This window comes from Capra hircus, chromosome 8, assembly GCF_001704415.2.
Source record: "Capra hircus breed San Clemente chromosome 8, ASM170441v1, whole genome shotgun sequence".
NCBI lineage: Eukaryota > Metazoa > Chordata > Mammalia > Artiodactyla > Bovidae > Capra > Capra hircus.
Genome location: NC_030815.1, coordinates 69,051,721 through 69,066,992, shown reverse-complemented (window position 1 = coordinate 69,066,992; position 15,272 = coordinate 69,051,721). Strand labels below are relative to the sequence as shown.

Here is a 15,272-nt window from a genome sequence, read left to right as displayed (position 1 = left end):
CGGAGCCGCAAAGAGTTGGACACAACTAACAGCCCCCAGTTTTTCCCTCCTGACCCTTGACAATCAGCTCACTGCCCACTCACACACCGTTGACCTTTCCTGGGTGTTTGGCCTCCCCATTAAACTGTGGGTATCACAGGCCCGGAAGGGTACAACCATGTTGACTATTGATGAGCTTGACTGCCAAAGGCTACACTTAGGGCTTCAGTGGAGGACAGAGCATTTTTTCCCAGCTGGCTCTATATCACCCTCCAGAGTGTGACTTTCTGTTCCCTTGTCCATGCCACCATCGCTCAGCCCCTGAAGGAGAGGAAGCAGACAGGAACTGCTAGCCTGCCCCGGCTTTCCTGGGGCAGGACAGGGGGCGGGTAGTATGTGTGCCATCTCTCTCCCTCCTCCAACTCTGCCTTCCCCCTTCCCTCATTTGAACCCTTGCTCCATGGCTTTTCTCAGCCTGGCATCACTTGTCCCTCCTGCCCCGATCTGGAAGCTCATAAAGAACAAATAGATTTGGGGCCCCATTGCAACCTTTTAATTCCAAGCAGAGTCCCCCTCCCCCAGCATGATCACACACACAGACACACACACACACACACACACACACACACACACACACTGCAGAAAGGGATCTCAGGGTCTGGGCAGGAACAAAACCCAGACCCGGGCAAAAATATATATATAATTATATACACATGTGTATTTGGAGAGAAGAAAAGCTGGGAGCGTGATTAGGGTAGGGTGGAGAGTAAGGTGAGGAAAGCAGCTGGGGGTGCCCCAATAAATTACATTCTTTAGAGAGCGTGGTGGGGGGGTGCACAGGCATGGGCGGAACCAGTGGCCAGGACTCTCAGCCTGGCTCCTCATCCCATCCAAGGAGATGAGTTCCACCCAAGACTTGGATGCTAGAAGGCAGCATTCTAGCCAACCCCGCCTGCAGGCTGGTGGTGGGCTGGGGGTCTGTATAGGCGACATCTCCACTCTATGCCGCAGGCTTCTGGGGAAGCCACGGGGCTAGAGCAAGAGGCTTCGAAGCTTGGGGGTCACAAGGGCAGGGTAGGGCGCGAGCTGGAGGACCAGGTGGCCTCCCTGCTGGAGGCTGAGAGGCGGGAGGCCCAAATGCAGGGGAACCTGTCCCAGGTGAGCTGCAGAGGAGTGCTTGGGTACACATGGGGTACTGGGGTGCTCTCTGCCTACCTGGCTGCTCCCCATCCTCACGGGACCTCCTACCAGGCCCAAGAGATCTCCCCACCCAGCAGACAGGCTTGGCCACTAAGTGCCATGTTCATTTCTCATCACTCTCTTCTGGGACATTCACGTGGGGGTGGGGCAGGGAGAGGATGCAAACGTTAACTCACAGGGAGTCCACACTGCTTTTGCCCTGTACTGTGAGGACCAGGGATGAGAGAAGGAGAGCCCCCTCCCCCGTCCTGGCTCATTATGGGGAAGAAAGTCCACATTCTACAACCCCAACACGGCAGAGGTCTTTCTTGCTCCCCCTCAACTTGGATGACGGAGCCAACCCCACCCCTGCGCCATCTCCCTGCTCCCCCCCACCAAGAGATGATGCTCTGGGGTCTTGGGACCCCAGCTCCAGGGCCCTGAAGCGGCAGGGGTGAGGATCAGTCATGGAGTAGGTGGGGGCCATCAGAAGAGAGAGGCCTTTTTCTTGAGCTCGTTCCGCTTCCACAGAGCCAGCTTGCCAAACTCTTCAGGAGACATGGAGAAGACCCTAGAGAAGTCTTCTGCTGACAGGTGCCTCTGTGAGGGGACACACGGGGGCAGTTTAGGGGAGGAGGCACAGGTGGGGCTGGGCCGAGTGACCAGGAGGTGGTCCTCCCCAGCAGGAAGCCCCTCACCCACCCTGCAAATTGTCCCTGCATACCTCCAGCCTCATCCGATCCACACCTGGAGGCAACTTGGTTCGCCCCCTATTGGTCACCATCAGCATTTCATAAGGATAGATCTGGGGGTTGGGAGGACAGCGGGGTAGTATTAGGCGCATAGTGGTCAACCTTACCCCTGCCGTCCCCCAGGCCCGCTTATCAGCCTGAAGGGGCCGTGGGGTCTCATGCCATCTTGCCATTCAGTTTCCGTGCTGCCCCTCCCAACATCAGCCCAGAGGACCCCTCAGTGCATTCACTTCTCTGGCTTCTCCCAAGCTGGCCCTCCCCCGCTAGAGACAGTTCTGTCCCCTGCCCACCACCCCCTGCCTCTGCCCCTGCCCCTCACCTTCTGCTCCAGCACACAGGGCAGGGAGTTCCCCCGGTCCATCCTCCCCCTCTGGCCCTCTCCATTCTGGGGAGACCAAAGCCGCAGTGAGCCAGAGTGCGGCAAGGAGACCTCCCCAGCCTTTTCATGTGCTTCTTGCGGCCTCACCAGGTGACTCCGTGGCCCCACAACCCCCTCCCCCAGCACTGCCAGTCTCCCCGTCCATCCGTGACTTCCGTGGTCCACATGTTCCCCTGCAGAGGGCACTCACCTGCAGGCCTGCGGGAGAGAAGAGTCACTGTTCAGAGGTGGCTCTGAGGTTCAGCTGGAGGCCTGAGGTCAGCAGGCCTCCAGCCTGCCAGTTCAGCCTCCCCCACCTGCAGCCGCAGAGCCCTGCCCGCGTCGCACGCACAGGCTGCCCCCGGGGCCTGCCCAAGCCCCTTGCCCAGCATCACGGCAGCTCCATCTCTCACCTGGGCTTTCAGCCTCACTCCCAGATGGGCTGAAGTCTGTAGACTGGAGCTGGAAAGGACACAAAAGGATCAGAGGAAATGGGAGTGTACTGCATCGTTCCCTTTCACCCCCTGCCCGAGTACCCCATCCCTCACGGGCGGCCCCACATGCCCGCTCTTCCCTAGCAACCTGTGAGTTCGATGCTGGGACCTTACCCGGCTCAGGGTGGTCCTGCCATAGGCGGGGAGGGAAGAAGATTTAGACGTTCCCGCGTGCAAGGCTGGAAGAGAGCAGGAGGCCCCGATTCAGTCCCTTTGGCCTGACAGTCATTCCTGAGGGTCATTCCTTGGCCGCCCCTGCCAGGGGCAGGGCCATGGAGAGGGGAATCGGGGGAACCCAGTGGAGCTCTTTTGGTTTCCAGCTCCTGCCTGTTACCTGCAGCAGGTGACAGCATGCTGCAGTTCTGAACTGCCCCTAACGCCTCACCTCTCTTTAACGGATGTGAGCGAAATAGACATTTGGGCCAAAGGCCCAAGTGTTCAAATTCAGAGTCAGATGATGAGGTAAGTCATGTCTGACTCTTTGCGACCCTGTGAACCATAGCCCGCCAGGCTCCTCTGTCCATGGGATTCTCCAGGCAAGAATACTGGAATGGATTCCCATTCCCTTCTCCAGGGCATCTTCCCGATTCAGGGATCAAACCCACATCTCTCCTGTACTGGCAGACAGGTTCTTTACCACTAGCGCCACCTGGGAAGCCCCAGGTGATGAGGCTCACCATCATACAGTGAACCTCTGGGATACAAAAAGAAGTCTAATATAAGTAAAAAGGATAGAATTATTAGTTTTATGTTTAGCAATGTTAGTAATCGAATTTCAAATGCCTGATGTCATAAAACAGAAGCAGTCATTCTCCCAGCACTGTCAGCTGCTAGCTGGCACCGCGGTCGCTTAGACTTGACATTCCCAAGTCAGATGCCACTTGCAATTAGACCTCTAATAATGTCACTAAGGGCTTCCCTGGTGACTCAAATGGTAAAGAATCCGCCTGCAATGCCGGAGACCTGGGTTTGATCCCTGGGTGGGGACGATGCCCTAAAGAAGAGAACGGCTACCCACTCCAGTATTCTTGCCTGGAAAATGCTATGGATAGAGAAGCCTGGCAGGCTACAGTCTGTGGGGTCACAAAGAGTGGGACATGACTGAGCAACTTTCACTTTCACTTTCAACATCACTAAGCTTTCAAGAACTACATCTTATAATTCAGGAAAATTGGTTTTCAGTAACAGGTTTCCTAGAAAGCTTGTTTGGGCTAATCTCAAAATTCCTTCATCTCCAGAGGCTAGACATTGCTGGCTAGACATTGCATAGCAATTGTTTTGACCAGCATTTTTTTGTGTGTATATGTGAAAGTTTAGCCTGGATAGACTCAAAACTGTGAGGAATAATTGTTTTCTTCAAACATTCTTGTAAGATATGTTATTTGGAAATTTGTGAGAATAAAATGTGTTTAGGGCAACCTCGTTTTTTCCCTCTTGATACTCCTTACTTTTATATAGAGAATTGTCTGTTTACACAACCCTCATTAACTATTTTAAAATAGTATTTATTTATTTAGCTGTGCCAGGTTTTAGTTGTGGCCTGTGGGATCTGGTTCCCTGGCCAGGGATCGAACCTGGGGCCCCTGCATTGGGAGTGTGGAGTCTTAGCCACTGGACCGCCAGAGAAGTCCTTCATTCACTACTGAAGTGCTTCACCTCAGTGATAGTGAGCATGCACTTCTCCCTTGATGGACCAGTAGAATTTTAGCCATAAGGTTTTCACTCCTAATTACTTCTCGATTATGTTTGAAAGTGACCATTACTTTCAATGTCACCATTAAGTCAGAATGACAAGCCTGTTTGTAATTCTGCAATTGTCAAGGCTGATCAGCTATGCTGATCATGTGACCATTGGTCCCATACAAGTTCAGGGATGCCAACAATGATGCTGACGCAGGCGTTTCACTACTCAACTCTGCAAGGCCAAATGCACATTAAAGAGCTAATTTTGCCTGACTCGTTAATCCTGGTGGAGCATGAGGGCTGAATCCAACCTCCGGGACATTTCTCTCTTTCTGCTTCATTCTTCAGGCCTTAACTATTTATTCTACATTCTCTAAAAAAGCCTACCATGACTCTTCCCACCCGCACTGAAATATCATCCAGCTGAAATATCACTTCGATGACCAGGTGGATGTCCCAGCCATATATGAGCATTAACAGTTCCTTGAGTCCCCCAACCCAGTGACCTTCACTTCTGCTCCATAGCAGGCAACCCCTTCCAATGGTCAGCTCCTGGATCCTGTTGTCCATAGCAGCTTCACCTTGACATTGAAGCCTGGGTATCCCACTTTGGGGTCACAGCGCCTTTCTTTGTTTGAAGTTTTCCATCAGCCACATTGCTGGCACAGCTGCTGGTCAGTCTCATGGGGCCTCCAGCATCTGCATCCCCCACTCTCCCCTGACCTTCAACCTGTGACTGGGCATATAACCTTGAGTATTTTGGATTTTCCTGGTGGCTCAGACAGTAAAGACTCTGCCTGCAATGCAGGAGACCCAGGTTCGATCCCTGGGTTGGGAAGATCCCCTATAGAAGGGAATGGCAACCCACTCCAGTATTCTTGTCTAGAGAATCCCATGGACAGAGGAGCCTGGTGGGCTACAGGGGTCCCAAAGAGTCGGATACGATTGAGCGACTAACACTTTTACTTTCACACTTCCATCCACACTTAGCAGCTCATCTGGGCACTTAGTCCCTCAGCACCTGCCTTACAAAACTCTAACCCTGGGACTTCCCTGGTGGCCCAGTGGCTAAGACTTCATGCTCCGAATGCAGGAGTCCCGGGTTCGATCCCTGGTCAGGGAACTAGATCCCACATGCTGCAACTAAAGATCCTGCATGCCACAATGAAAATCGAAGATCCTGCCTGCTGCTGCTAAAACCCAGCACGGCCAAATAAATAAAGTAAATACTTTAAACATTTAATATGAAGAAAAAAACTCCTCTTGTTAAAACACAAACAAACAAAAAAATCTAATCTGCAACAACCTTGTGCTCCCCTTCAGCCCACAGGCTATGGGAAGCACCACCCTGTGTGGCTCTCAGAGCCACCAGGGAAGCCCGCCCCGCGTGGATGAGTATCACTACAGACCCTAAACCCTCTACGCAGTTCCCATCCCCAGCAGAAACTGTTCTGAACCTTCACCACTCTCACTGAGCCTCACCCTGAGCTCAGCGTGCATGTGGGCTAAGTCGCTTCAGTCATGTCTGACTCTTTGCGATCCAATGGACCATAGCCTGCCAGGCTCCTCAGTCCATGGGGATTCTCCAGGCAGGAGTACTGGAGTGGTCTGCCATTCCCTTCTCCAGGGGATCTTCCCAAACCAGGGATCAACCCCAGGTCTTCAGCATCGCAGGCTGATTCTTTGCCCAATTTCTCATGTGGCCTGCTCCCAGGTCCAAGTCCCAGACCCTTTCAAGGTCAGCCTCCTGCATCCTAAGACTGGGTCTCTTTCCCCACTTCTTCCCAGCCAGTGCTCCCAGGAGAGCATAGTTAAGTGCTCCTCAAACCCTTAAGCCCTCGGTGAACCTTGTTAAGCCCTCGGTGCCTGTCCTTCTCTCCTCTCTGTCTACACAATGAGATTTTTTCTCATGGTCCCATTACCACATAAAAGCTGAAGATTCTACCTGAGCCCTGACACACCCCTCAAGCTTCCAACTCAGTCAAACTCAGCATCCCACCTACATGCACTTAAGACCCACATATCCCAAACAGTGTCTTCACCTTTCCCCTGACACCTGCCCCAGGTCTGTCTTTACCCAGAACCCAAGGCAAAACCCCCTACTCATCCCTCTCTCACTGCCCAAATCCAATCAGCCACTCAGTCCTGTTGATTACAACTTCTCTACAGACCTTCCTCGGCTTATGATGGAGTCACGAGCCCATAAACCATCGCAAGTCAAAATGCATTTAACAGGGCTTTGCTGGTGGTCCAGTGGTTAGGAATACACTTTGCAATGCAAGGTATTCCGGTTCAGTCCCTTGTCCAGGAAGATTCCCACATGCTACGGGGCAACTGAACTCATGGGCCACAACTAATGAGCCCGTGAGCCTCAACTACTGAACCCATGTGCCACAACTACTGAAGCCCACACACCCTAGAGCCTGTGCTCCACAGTAAGAAAGGCCACTTCAATGAGAGGCACTTCTACCACAAGTAGATTAGCCCAAGCTCGCTGCAACTAGAGAAAGCCTGCATGGCAATGAAGACCCATCACAGTAAAAAAAAAAAAAAAAAATGCATTTAATACACTGAACCCACCAAATATCAGAGCTTAGCCCAGTCAACCTTAAACGTGCTCAGAACACTTACAGGAGCCTACTGCTGGGCAAAATCCTCTAACACAAAGTCTATTTGACAATGAAGTGTTGAATCGCTCATGTAGTTTACTGCATACTGTACTCAAAGTGAGAAACAGAACAGCCCCCTGGGGTTGTTAAGTGCACGGGTTGTTTCCTGTCTTGATGGTGTGACTGACTGGGAGCTATGGCTCACTGATGCTGTCCAGCATCTCAGGAAAGCACCGTGGGACTTCCCTGGTGGTCCAGTGGCTAAGATTCTGGGCTTCTTGAGGGCACAGGCACAGGTTTGATCTCCTATGCTGTACAATGTGGCCAAAAAAAAAAAAAAGTCAAGAGAGCATCATACTGTACATCACTAGCCTGGGAAAATGTAACATTCAAAACTGGATGTACAGTTAGTTTCTCCTGAATGCATATTGCTTTTGCATCATTGTAAAATTGAAAAATTTCAAGTTCTGGGTTATTACTATACAGACTGTTTCTGTATAATTTTCAAACTCATTCCCTCTTCCCTGGCCTATGAAAATCTTTAGCTTATACCCAGACAACTGGGAAGGGTGGCAGATTGTCTCCAAAGATGGCTTGCAACATCATCTCTGAGCCTGTGTGCCCTTGGGTGGTTCCTCTCATCAAGAAGCAGAATCTCTTTCCTCTCCCTTGTGTCTGGGGGGCCTGATGACCTGCTCTGACCAGAAGAAGGCACTGGAAGGATGCCCTACAGCTTCCAAGGCCAGGCAGCGAGAGGCCTCAAGCTTCCAGTTTGGGGTTCTCAGATCTGCCCCCCTCCTCTCCAGCCACCATGTTGGAAGGAAGCCCAGGCTAGTCCTGGTGATGAGCACTATGGCACCAAAGCCCTGGCCACTCCACCACAGGCTCTGTGCTCTGTAGTTCCAGATTTCCAGAGGCCTTCTCCGTGGTCTGGATGTTTGCTGCTCCTGGCCTTTGCTCCCACACCATCCCTGGGATCTTCACTGCCCTTCTCCCCCACTCACTGTGTCTCATTCTGCAAGACTCCAACTCTGGAACCCAGGCCCTGTCAGCATCCTTTCAAAGAACTCCAAATGTAGCTCTCATCTCCCAGCACCTGCTATGCTGTGCTAAAAGCCATTTCCATGTTACTTCTCCCCATGCCCTGAAGCTACCAGAAGGCAGCACTATAGTGTTTTACTCTTTATATCCCCGGGGATCAAGAATATGGTGAAGTGTGAGTTGCTCACTCAGGCGCGTCCGATGCTTTGTGACCCCACGGACTGTAGGCCACAAGGCTCCTCTGTCCATGGGACTTCCCAGGCAAGAATACTGAAGTGGGTTGCCATTCCTTTCTCCAGGGGATCTTCCCAACTCTGGGACAGAACCTGCATTTCCTGCGTCTCCTGTATTACAAGCAGATTCTTTACATTCTGAGCCACCAGGGAAGCCCTAAGAACACGGTAGACACCCAATAAATGCTTGTTGAATTAAATGAAATATGCTAATTCTGTTTTAACTGATGCCATTTTTTGTCATCTCATTTTGTTCCATAGCTGGTGCTCTTGCCCTAAGGAGAGTGTGAGCACCCTGGGCCAGCACCAGAATCTTCTCCCTCTTGTACACCCACAGTAGCACAGGGCTGGGCACGTGACAGACTCAGCAGAGTATTTGATTCATGGTCTAGCCAGGTGATTCTCAGCCCCCTCGATGACACTCACAAGTATGGAAGGGTGTCCGGTCAGGCAGAGAGCGGGTTTTCCTCCGAATAGGCAATGACTTTTCCATCTCTTCTTTCAAGATCATCTTTCCCAAGTTGGAAGTAACCTGCGGAAGGAGAAAGGAAGATGGATCCAAGGCGGCATCAGTACTTGTTTGTTTCTGTTTTTAACTTTTTTGACTGCATTGCATGGCATCTGGGATCTTAGTTCACTGACCAAGGATTGAACCCGTGCTCCTTGCATTGGAAGTATGGAGTCTTAACCACTGGACTGCCAGGGAAGTCCTGATACTTGTTTCTCATCTCCAAAAGGTTTGGAGTTGGTATAGCACAGGCAGGAGTGGGGACAGAGCTCCTGAGGGGCTGGTTGGTAGCCTGGAGCCCATGGAGCCTGTCCTTCTTGTGGGAAGCTCTGCCGCACTGGGTCTGGTCACCCTTGAGAGCAAAGAGTCAGAGCTGCTTGGTGTTACCTCTGCTCCACGGGCCTCTGTATCCCAGGCCACAATGCCCAGAGCACAAGCCCATGTCACCAACAGTGGCCTTTCTCTGACTCCCTGGACCCCCTCTCTCTGCTTGGAGGCCAGCAGTCTGCTCACTCCTTTCTCCTCATCCCATGAACTACTGTGGCTGCTGAAGCCTAGCACTGTCCACGCCACCCTTTTCTGTGCCTTTGGTCCTAATCATAAGTGGCGTCCCCCACAGTGACATGCAGTCCCTGTGTCCCCGTCAAAGCATAGCCTGACATCCTGGCAAAGAAGGGGAATTCCTCACATGTTCTGACCAGCATGCTTTTCAGACATGAAGTCACTCAGATCAGAATGGGACACTGGAAGGCTGCCCTGTGGCTTCTGAGGCCAGGCTCTGAGAGGGCTGGTAGCTTCCAGTTTTGGGTCTCTCTCCTCTCCAGCCGCCACGTTGGAAGGAAGCCCAGGATGACATAGGGAGGCGGGCGGGGGTCTCCAGACGCTACCTTACTGAGTTCCTCTCTCTGCCGCTCCCTGAGAGCCTTCATCTCCTCCCCGGAGTCGTCATCTTCCTCCTCCTCCTCCTCCTCGGCCCCTCTCCTCGACGCCTTCCGCTTCCTCCATTCTGTCTCTAGGGAACACAGGCAAACAGGCACATCAGTCAATCAACCACGCACTCAACTCGCATCTCTCTAGGGCTGCACCTTGAAGGGAACACTGCAAATCATTAAAATCAAAGCAATGTTTTCTAGTCTTGCAGTGAAGATGCAAGACACATGCTCATGAGACTTAAAAGTCACCAGGGACCAAGACCTCGTCTCATTTCTCTTTCTCTTTCCAGAACTCTCATCACAGAGCCTGGGATGCAGCAGAAATTCAACAAATATCTGTTAAGCAGTGAAAGAAACGAACGGAAAGTGAATGAATGACTAACAAGCAGGGTCATTTACACTGAGAGGGATGCGGATGCTGGGTTCATGTAGGGGGTGGGAGTGGGTTCCTGGGGCTTCAGCAGGGCTTACAAGGCCGTGTCTGGGCCTCCCTCTCCCCTCTCCAGCAGTTTCTCCTACCCACGACAGCCAGTGATGGGGGGCACGGCCAGTAGTCCGTTTCGATCTTGGCTGGCTGGTTGGGGTCGGGAGGCTGGGCTGCGGGGAACTTGGAGGACTCAATGATGAGGTCCTCAATGGGGTGCTTGCTCTGAGGGCTGCCTCCAGTGGACTCTGCAGGGGTGGAGGGGAGGTCAAGGTCAGCCCGGGCATACCCTGCTCAGCAGGCCACCTCCCACCTCAGCTTCCCACTTGCTCACGTCTCCCTCTTCACACCTGTAAGATCGTGGATACAAGAGCAATACGCGAGGAAGAGAACAGGGCATGTTATGAACATCTCTGCTCCTATGGCCCTCCCACCCTCAGTGCAGCCTCCCAGCAGGTGGTGGGAACAGGGGTGCTGGTCCGTCAGGGGAACCCTCACCTCTCTGCTTGTAGATGGGGGGCTTCTTGTAGATATTGGAATCTGGGCGAGTGGTCTCTGTGGAGAGGGAGCAACAGTGGATGAGAAGGAGGTGGTGATGATGGGGAGAGATGACAGTGATGATGACGGGAAGGCTGGGTCAGAGAAGGGAATGAAGACATGGATTGGGAGGAGGTAGGAAGTTCTCAGGGGCCTGCCAAGAGCCAAGACAGAACTGGAGATCCTAGAATTTATCCCTCCCTCAGGGATTGGGATGTTTCACACTTTTCTGTCTGGGTGGGAGGGAAAATACAACAGGTCCACTCTCTCTGGGAGCTCTGCCTGGGTTCCAGCATTAGCCAGTTCTGGTGGTGTGCATATACTCCAGAGAATAGGGGACTGAGAGTAATGCAATTGGGTTCCTGAAGGAAAAAAAGAGGTCTTAGGGCAAGGACGTAGCCATGCTGACAGTAAAACCTACCAGGATGGTGGAAATGGGGCAGGCTGGTCCGGGGGGTCCCAGCAGTTCTGGGGGCTGGAGCCTGAGAGATGGTTCCAGGAGACCGGCTCTCTGCCCACACCTGCAGAGCAGAAGTGCGGTTCCCTGCAGCTCCCAGGCCCCCACCCCACCCCTTCCACTATCTTGGTGCTCCCACCCTAGCAGCCCACACGTCCCCAACCCCAGGGCAGAGGAGGGCTGTCCAAGGACTTGATCTACTAATGATGCCTGATCCAGGAGAAAGGATTAAATGAGATCTTGGGTCAGACACAGATGGACCCAGAGCTGGCCAGTGACAGGACAAGGTCCACTGATTCCATCACCCCCTAGGTTCTGCCAAGCCCAGCCTGGATGTGTGTGGGGCAGGGGCTAGCCCCATCAGAGCAGGGCTGGACCGGTGTCAGGCGCGGGGCAGACTCACCTCTGGGGATGGTGGGGGGGATGTGGATTTGGGTGACAGCGAGCGCTGTGAATGGAGAGGAGGCTGGTCAGAGCCACAAGGGTGGGATTAAACCCTCGTCCCTAAGGCCCCAGGTGGGCCACTTCTTCCCCCGCGCCCAATCCTGCAATTGCTCCGCTGATTTCTGGGCCACCTCTTCTCTCTCAGTCCTTGCCAGCTCTCAGGGCTGGCCTTCCACCCTCTCTTTCCTGAAGAGGGTCCTGAAACTTTCCCGAGGACCCATGAAGAAGCAGAAGAAGCTGAGGATTCTGGAGCAGTGTCCATGTGCTCTGAGGGCCAGCTGAAGGTGGCTCTGATCCCAGAGCCGAGCAACGACGGGAAGGGACAAGACCCACAGTATCCAGGATGGAGTCAGGGCCCCTCACCAGGCTTAAGTCTCCCCATAGCCTGGCCGTCTCTCTCCACTCAGCCATGACACAGCCCCCTTCTCCAATACAGTTTGCAAAGTACCTGTCCCGAGTTATCTCATGCATTTACTACCTGGTGAGGTGGACGGGCGAAGGTATCACTTCTATTTTGGAGGAGGGGAAACTGAGACCACACCATCACACAGTTCACACTCAGCTAGGACTTCCGGCCTCCAAGTTCAGGCTGCTAAACTCGACCTCTGAGCTGCTGGCTTCTGCATGCTTTCCACAAATGTGCTCACTTTCTGCCCACTCGCGCCCCATTCCTGCATGACCTCACTCTGTGGTGCTACCACTCAGACGTGGCCTCTCCTGCTCTCCACCTGGAACCGGCCAGAGGCCAGTCCATCTCTACCTGCTTTGTAGTACAAACACTCAGTCACCAGCTGAGTGGTGATTCCCGTGCACAGGTTCTCTTTCTTGTTTTGGCATCTGGCCTCCAGGAAGGAAAGTGTGAGAGGGATCCTGCCCCCCACCTAGTGCAGCTGGGGGACCCCTTGCCCCGAGTCCCGTCCAAGAGGACCCTCCCACCCTTTACCTCCCGGCTTCTGGGCAGCTCCACATGTTCCAGCAGAGAATAGGTAAAATGGGGCTCATAGATCATGAGGTCAGGCCTCTCGATGTCCAGGATGGCCTTGTCCTTGGGGATGGCAGCCAAGTCCTTATAGCCCAGCACTTGATTGTCCATCTTGGCCTGAAGGGAAATGGTACCCATGGAACAGAGGAGCCAAAAGCCTCATCTAGAATACTGACCTTATGAGCCCGATTTCAATTTATTAGGAAGAAGATGGGCAGCCATGATAGAGACCAGCTCCTATAAGTTAACATTTCTATTCTTTTCATTCTAAAGGTTTAAAGTGAAAGTGTTAGTCACTCAATTGTGTCTGACTGTGACCCCATGGATTGAAACCTGCCAGGATCCTCTGTCTGTGGGATTCTCCAGGCAAGAATACTGAAGTGAGTTGCCATTCCCTTCTCCAGGGGATCTTCCTAACCCAGGAATTGAACCTGGGTCTCCTGCATTGCAGGCAAATTTTTTACCGACTGGGCCACCAGGGCAGCCCCTAAGGGGTTTTCAGTTCAGTCGCTCAGTCGTGTCCGACTCTTTGGGACTCCATGGACTGCAGCATGCCAGGCCTCCCTGTCCATCACCAACTCCCAGAGTTTACTCAAACTCATGTCCATTCAGTCGGTGATGCTAGAGTGATCTTAAAACAATGATGGTCCTTCACCTAGCACTTTGGATACAAGGAGACAGGACCAGACCAGCAGGAGGGGGTGCGTGGAATCTTCTCTGGATCTGGGGCTTTCTCTGCTTGCCAACCCTGGCAGGACCATCGTCGTCTGAGTGAAGCTGCCCAGCACACAGCCTGTCCCTGACTCCTCCCTCCTCCCAGCCTGAGGACGCCTGGGGGCCAACGGGTACTCACCACGATGCTGGAGGGAGAGCCGGGAACACTGGAGTCTCGGGAGGAGCTGACGCTCCCAGGGGAGGTAAGTGGTTGCTGGGGAGAGCGAGAAGGCAGGCAGGTGGGAATGTGTGTGGGTGTCAGGGCCGGGCTGGAGCAAGCGGGCTGGGGTAGAGGAGGGCTTCCCTAGGCCTCCGGGGCCGCGGGGTGCGGTGCCATGGGCAACCACCAGGTGGCACCCTTGACTCCCGGACCTGACCCTCTGCAGGGAGCCGGGACCCCACGGCGTGCCCCTCTGTCTCCAGCATCCCACTGCCCCTGCGTGGGTGCAGCCCCGCGCACCTTCTGCAGCCGTTCCATGCAGCAAGGATGTGGACGGTCGGATCACTCTCGGGATCCTGTGCGCGAGAGGAGACGACGCAGGCGTCAGGCTCTGTCCAGCTCCTGGGCGCTGCGCGCTCGGGGCCGCGAGAGCAGAGAGGGCGCTCCCCCAGGCTGTGGCGCCCTCATCCCTCGGTGACTGTCCAGGCTGCTGGCCGAGTGCAGGGCCTGGAAGGGGAGGGAGAACGTGCCAGCCGGGGCTGTCGGACCCCGCAATCTCTGAGGGCGGGGGCGAGGACAGCCCTCTCTGGCTCAGCTTATCTCCGGGGAGCAGGGCTTCGGCTTTCTCATTTGCTCGGCCCTCGGGGAAAGCGAGCCGCCTGTGGCCCTCGGCGAGACGGGAAAGCGGACGGGCTGCACTTGTTTTTAAGCCATTGTTCTCTGGTTGGAAAGGAAATGACGGCAGGGGTCAGCCGTTCCCAAGGCAGTCTCCACATCCCTTCTTCCTCACACCTGCCCTGCCCGGCCTGCGGTCAGTTTCAGGCCCAGGGTTTCACTCCCTTGCCATGACCTTTCCTTGGCTCTGTTCTTGGGCCGTTGCCCCTCTCCTTCTTAACCTACTATCCGAGGTACCACACCCTCTCATAGCCCAGAAAGGTGTGGTGGTTTTTTTGTTTGTTTTTATTTTTTTGCCCCACATTATGGCATATAGTATCTTAGTTCTCCCACCAGGGGATGGAACCCATGTACCCTGGGCGTTGGAAGCACAGAGGCTTAACTTTCCCTGGACTGACAGGGAAGTCCCCTGCCACCCCAGAAAGCTTTAACACAGAAGGTCTTAGTAATACTATGAGATGGCTACAGCAGAAGGGAAGGACGGAGCGAAGGCAACTTGGTGGGAAGCAGTCAGGCCACTGACTGGGAACTGTCTCACTGCCCTGGGTAGGATCCCTGCCCAGTGGAGAAGGGAGGGAGCCACAGCCCCCTGTGCCTGTCCCGGTACAACAGGCAATCTCACTTGCAGGCATTTGGTAAAGCACCCTGGGGACCAAGGCCACATCCCAGTTTCCCTACCATCTTCAAATGCCTGAGCTGAGGCTGCCCTCTGAGGTACTACTTTGCTGTAAAGCCAGAGCCCCCTGGTTCAGCAGAAAGGCCTCCGGGCTGGATCCTGGGGAGCTGGGTCCTATCTGCTGCAAAGATTAGGAGTTCCCCTTTGGGCACAGCCCAGATCTGCCTCCTCGGTAACTCCCTTAGCAATCCTCCCATCCTCCCCACACACCCCTGGACCAAACACATAATAACCATTCATTTAATGCCTGGCTGAGTTTCCAATGTGATGGTGACAGTGAGACTGTCTTCCAGCTGCTGGCAGTAAGCCACAGGATGAGAAAGCTGATGGCTACAAAAGGTACAGGGAAGAGGCAGCAATCATGTAGTGGTTAAGAGTGTGGGCTCTGGACTGGAGTGACTGGGGAGAGGAGACTCGGCTACTCAGAAGCTGTGT

The 15,272-nt window shown here is 53.8% G+C and overlaps 1 protein-coding gene across 11 annotated transcripts in view; it reads right to left on the bottom strand.

The window, feature by feature from the left end:
* Positions 510–15,272, bottom strand: part of DMTN (dematin actin binding protein) — a 31,337-nt gene continuing 16,574 nt past the window's right edge. For 4 of the 11 annotated variants that reach the window (XM_018052259.1, XM_018052258.1, XM_013966099.2 and 1 more), the window contains exons 2-16: positions 13,787–13,993; positions 13,466–13,540; positions 12,574–12,729; positions 11,590–11,634; positions 11,151–11,250; positions 10,691–10,747; positions 10,288–10,440; positions 9,724–9,848; positions 8,755–8,860; positions 2,877–2,941; positions 2,682–2,730; positions 2,480–2,487; positions 2,230–2,295; positions 1,883–1,963; positions 510–1,758 (exon numbers count right to left, since the gene is read on the bottom strand). In XM_018052259.1, coding sequence (XP_017907748.1) covers positions 1,645–1,758; positions 1,883–1,963; positions 2,230–2,295; positions 2,480–2,487; positions 2,682–2,730; positions 2,877–2,941; positions 8,755–8,860; positions 9,724–9,848; positions 10,288–10,440; positions 10,691–10,747; positions 11,151–11,250; positions 11,590–11,634; positions 12,574–12,729; positions 13,466–13,540; positions 13,787–13,804 — 1,218 coding nt within the window. In that variant the 5' untranslated portion in view covers positions 13,805–13,993 and the 3' untranslated portion in view covers positions 510–1,644. The remainder of the gene's footprint in view (positions 1,759–1,882; positions 1,964–2,229; positions 2,296–2,479; positions 2,488–2,681; positions 2,731–2,876; positions 2,942–8,754; positions 8,861–9,723; positions 9,849–10,287; positions 10,441–10,690; positions 10,748–11,150; positions 11,251–11,589; positions 11,635–12,573; positions 12,730–13,465; positions 13,541–13,786; positions 13,994–15,272) is intronic. The other 7 variants (XM_013966107.2, XM_018052262.1, XM_018052260.1 and 4 more) reach the window with 6 other exon arrangements.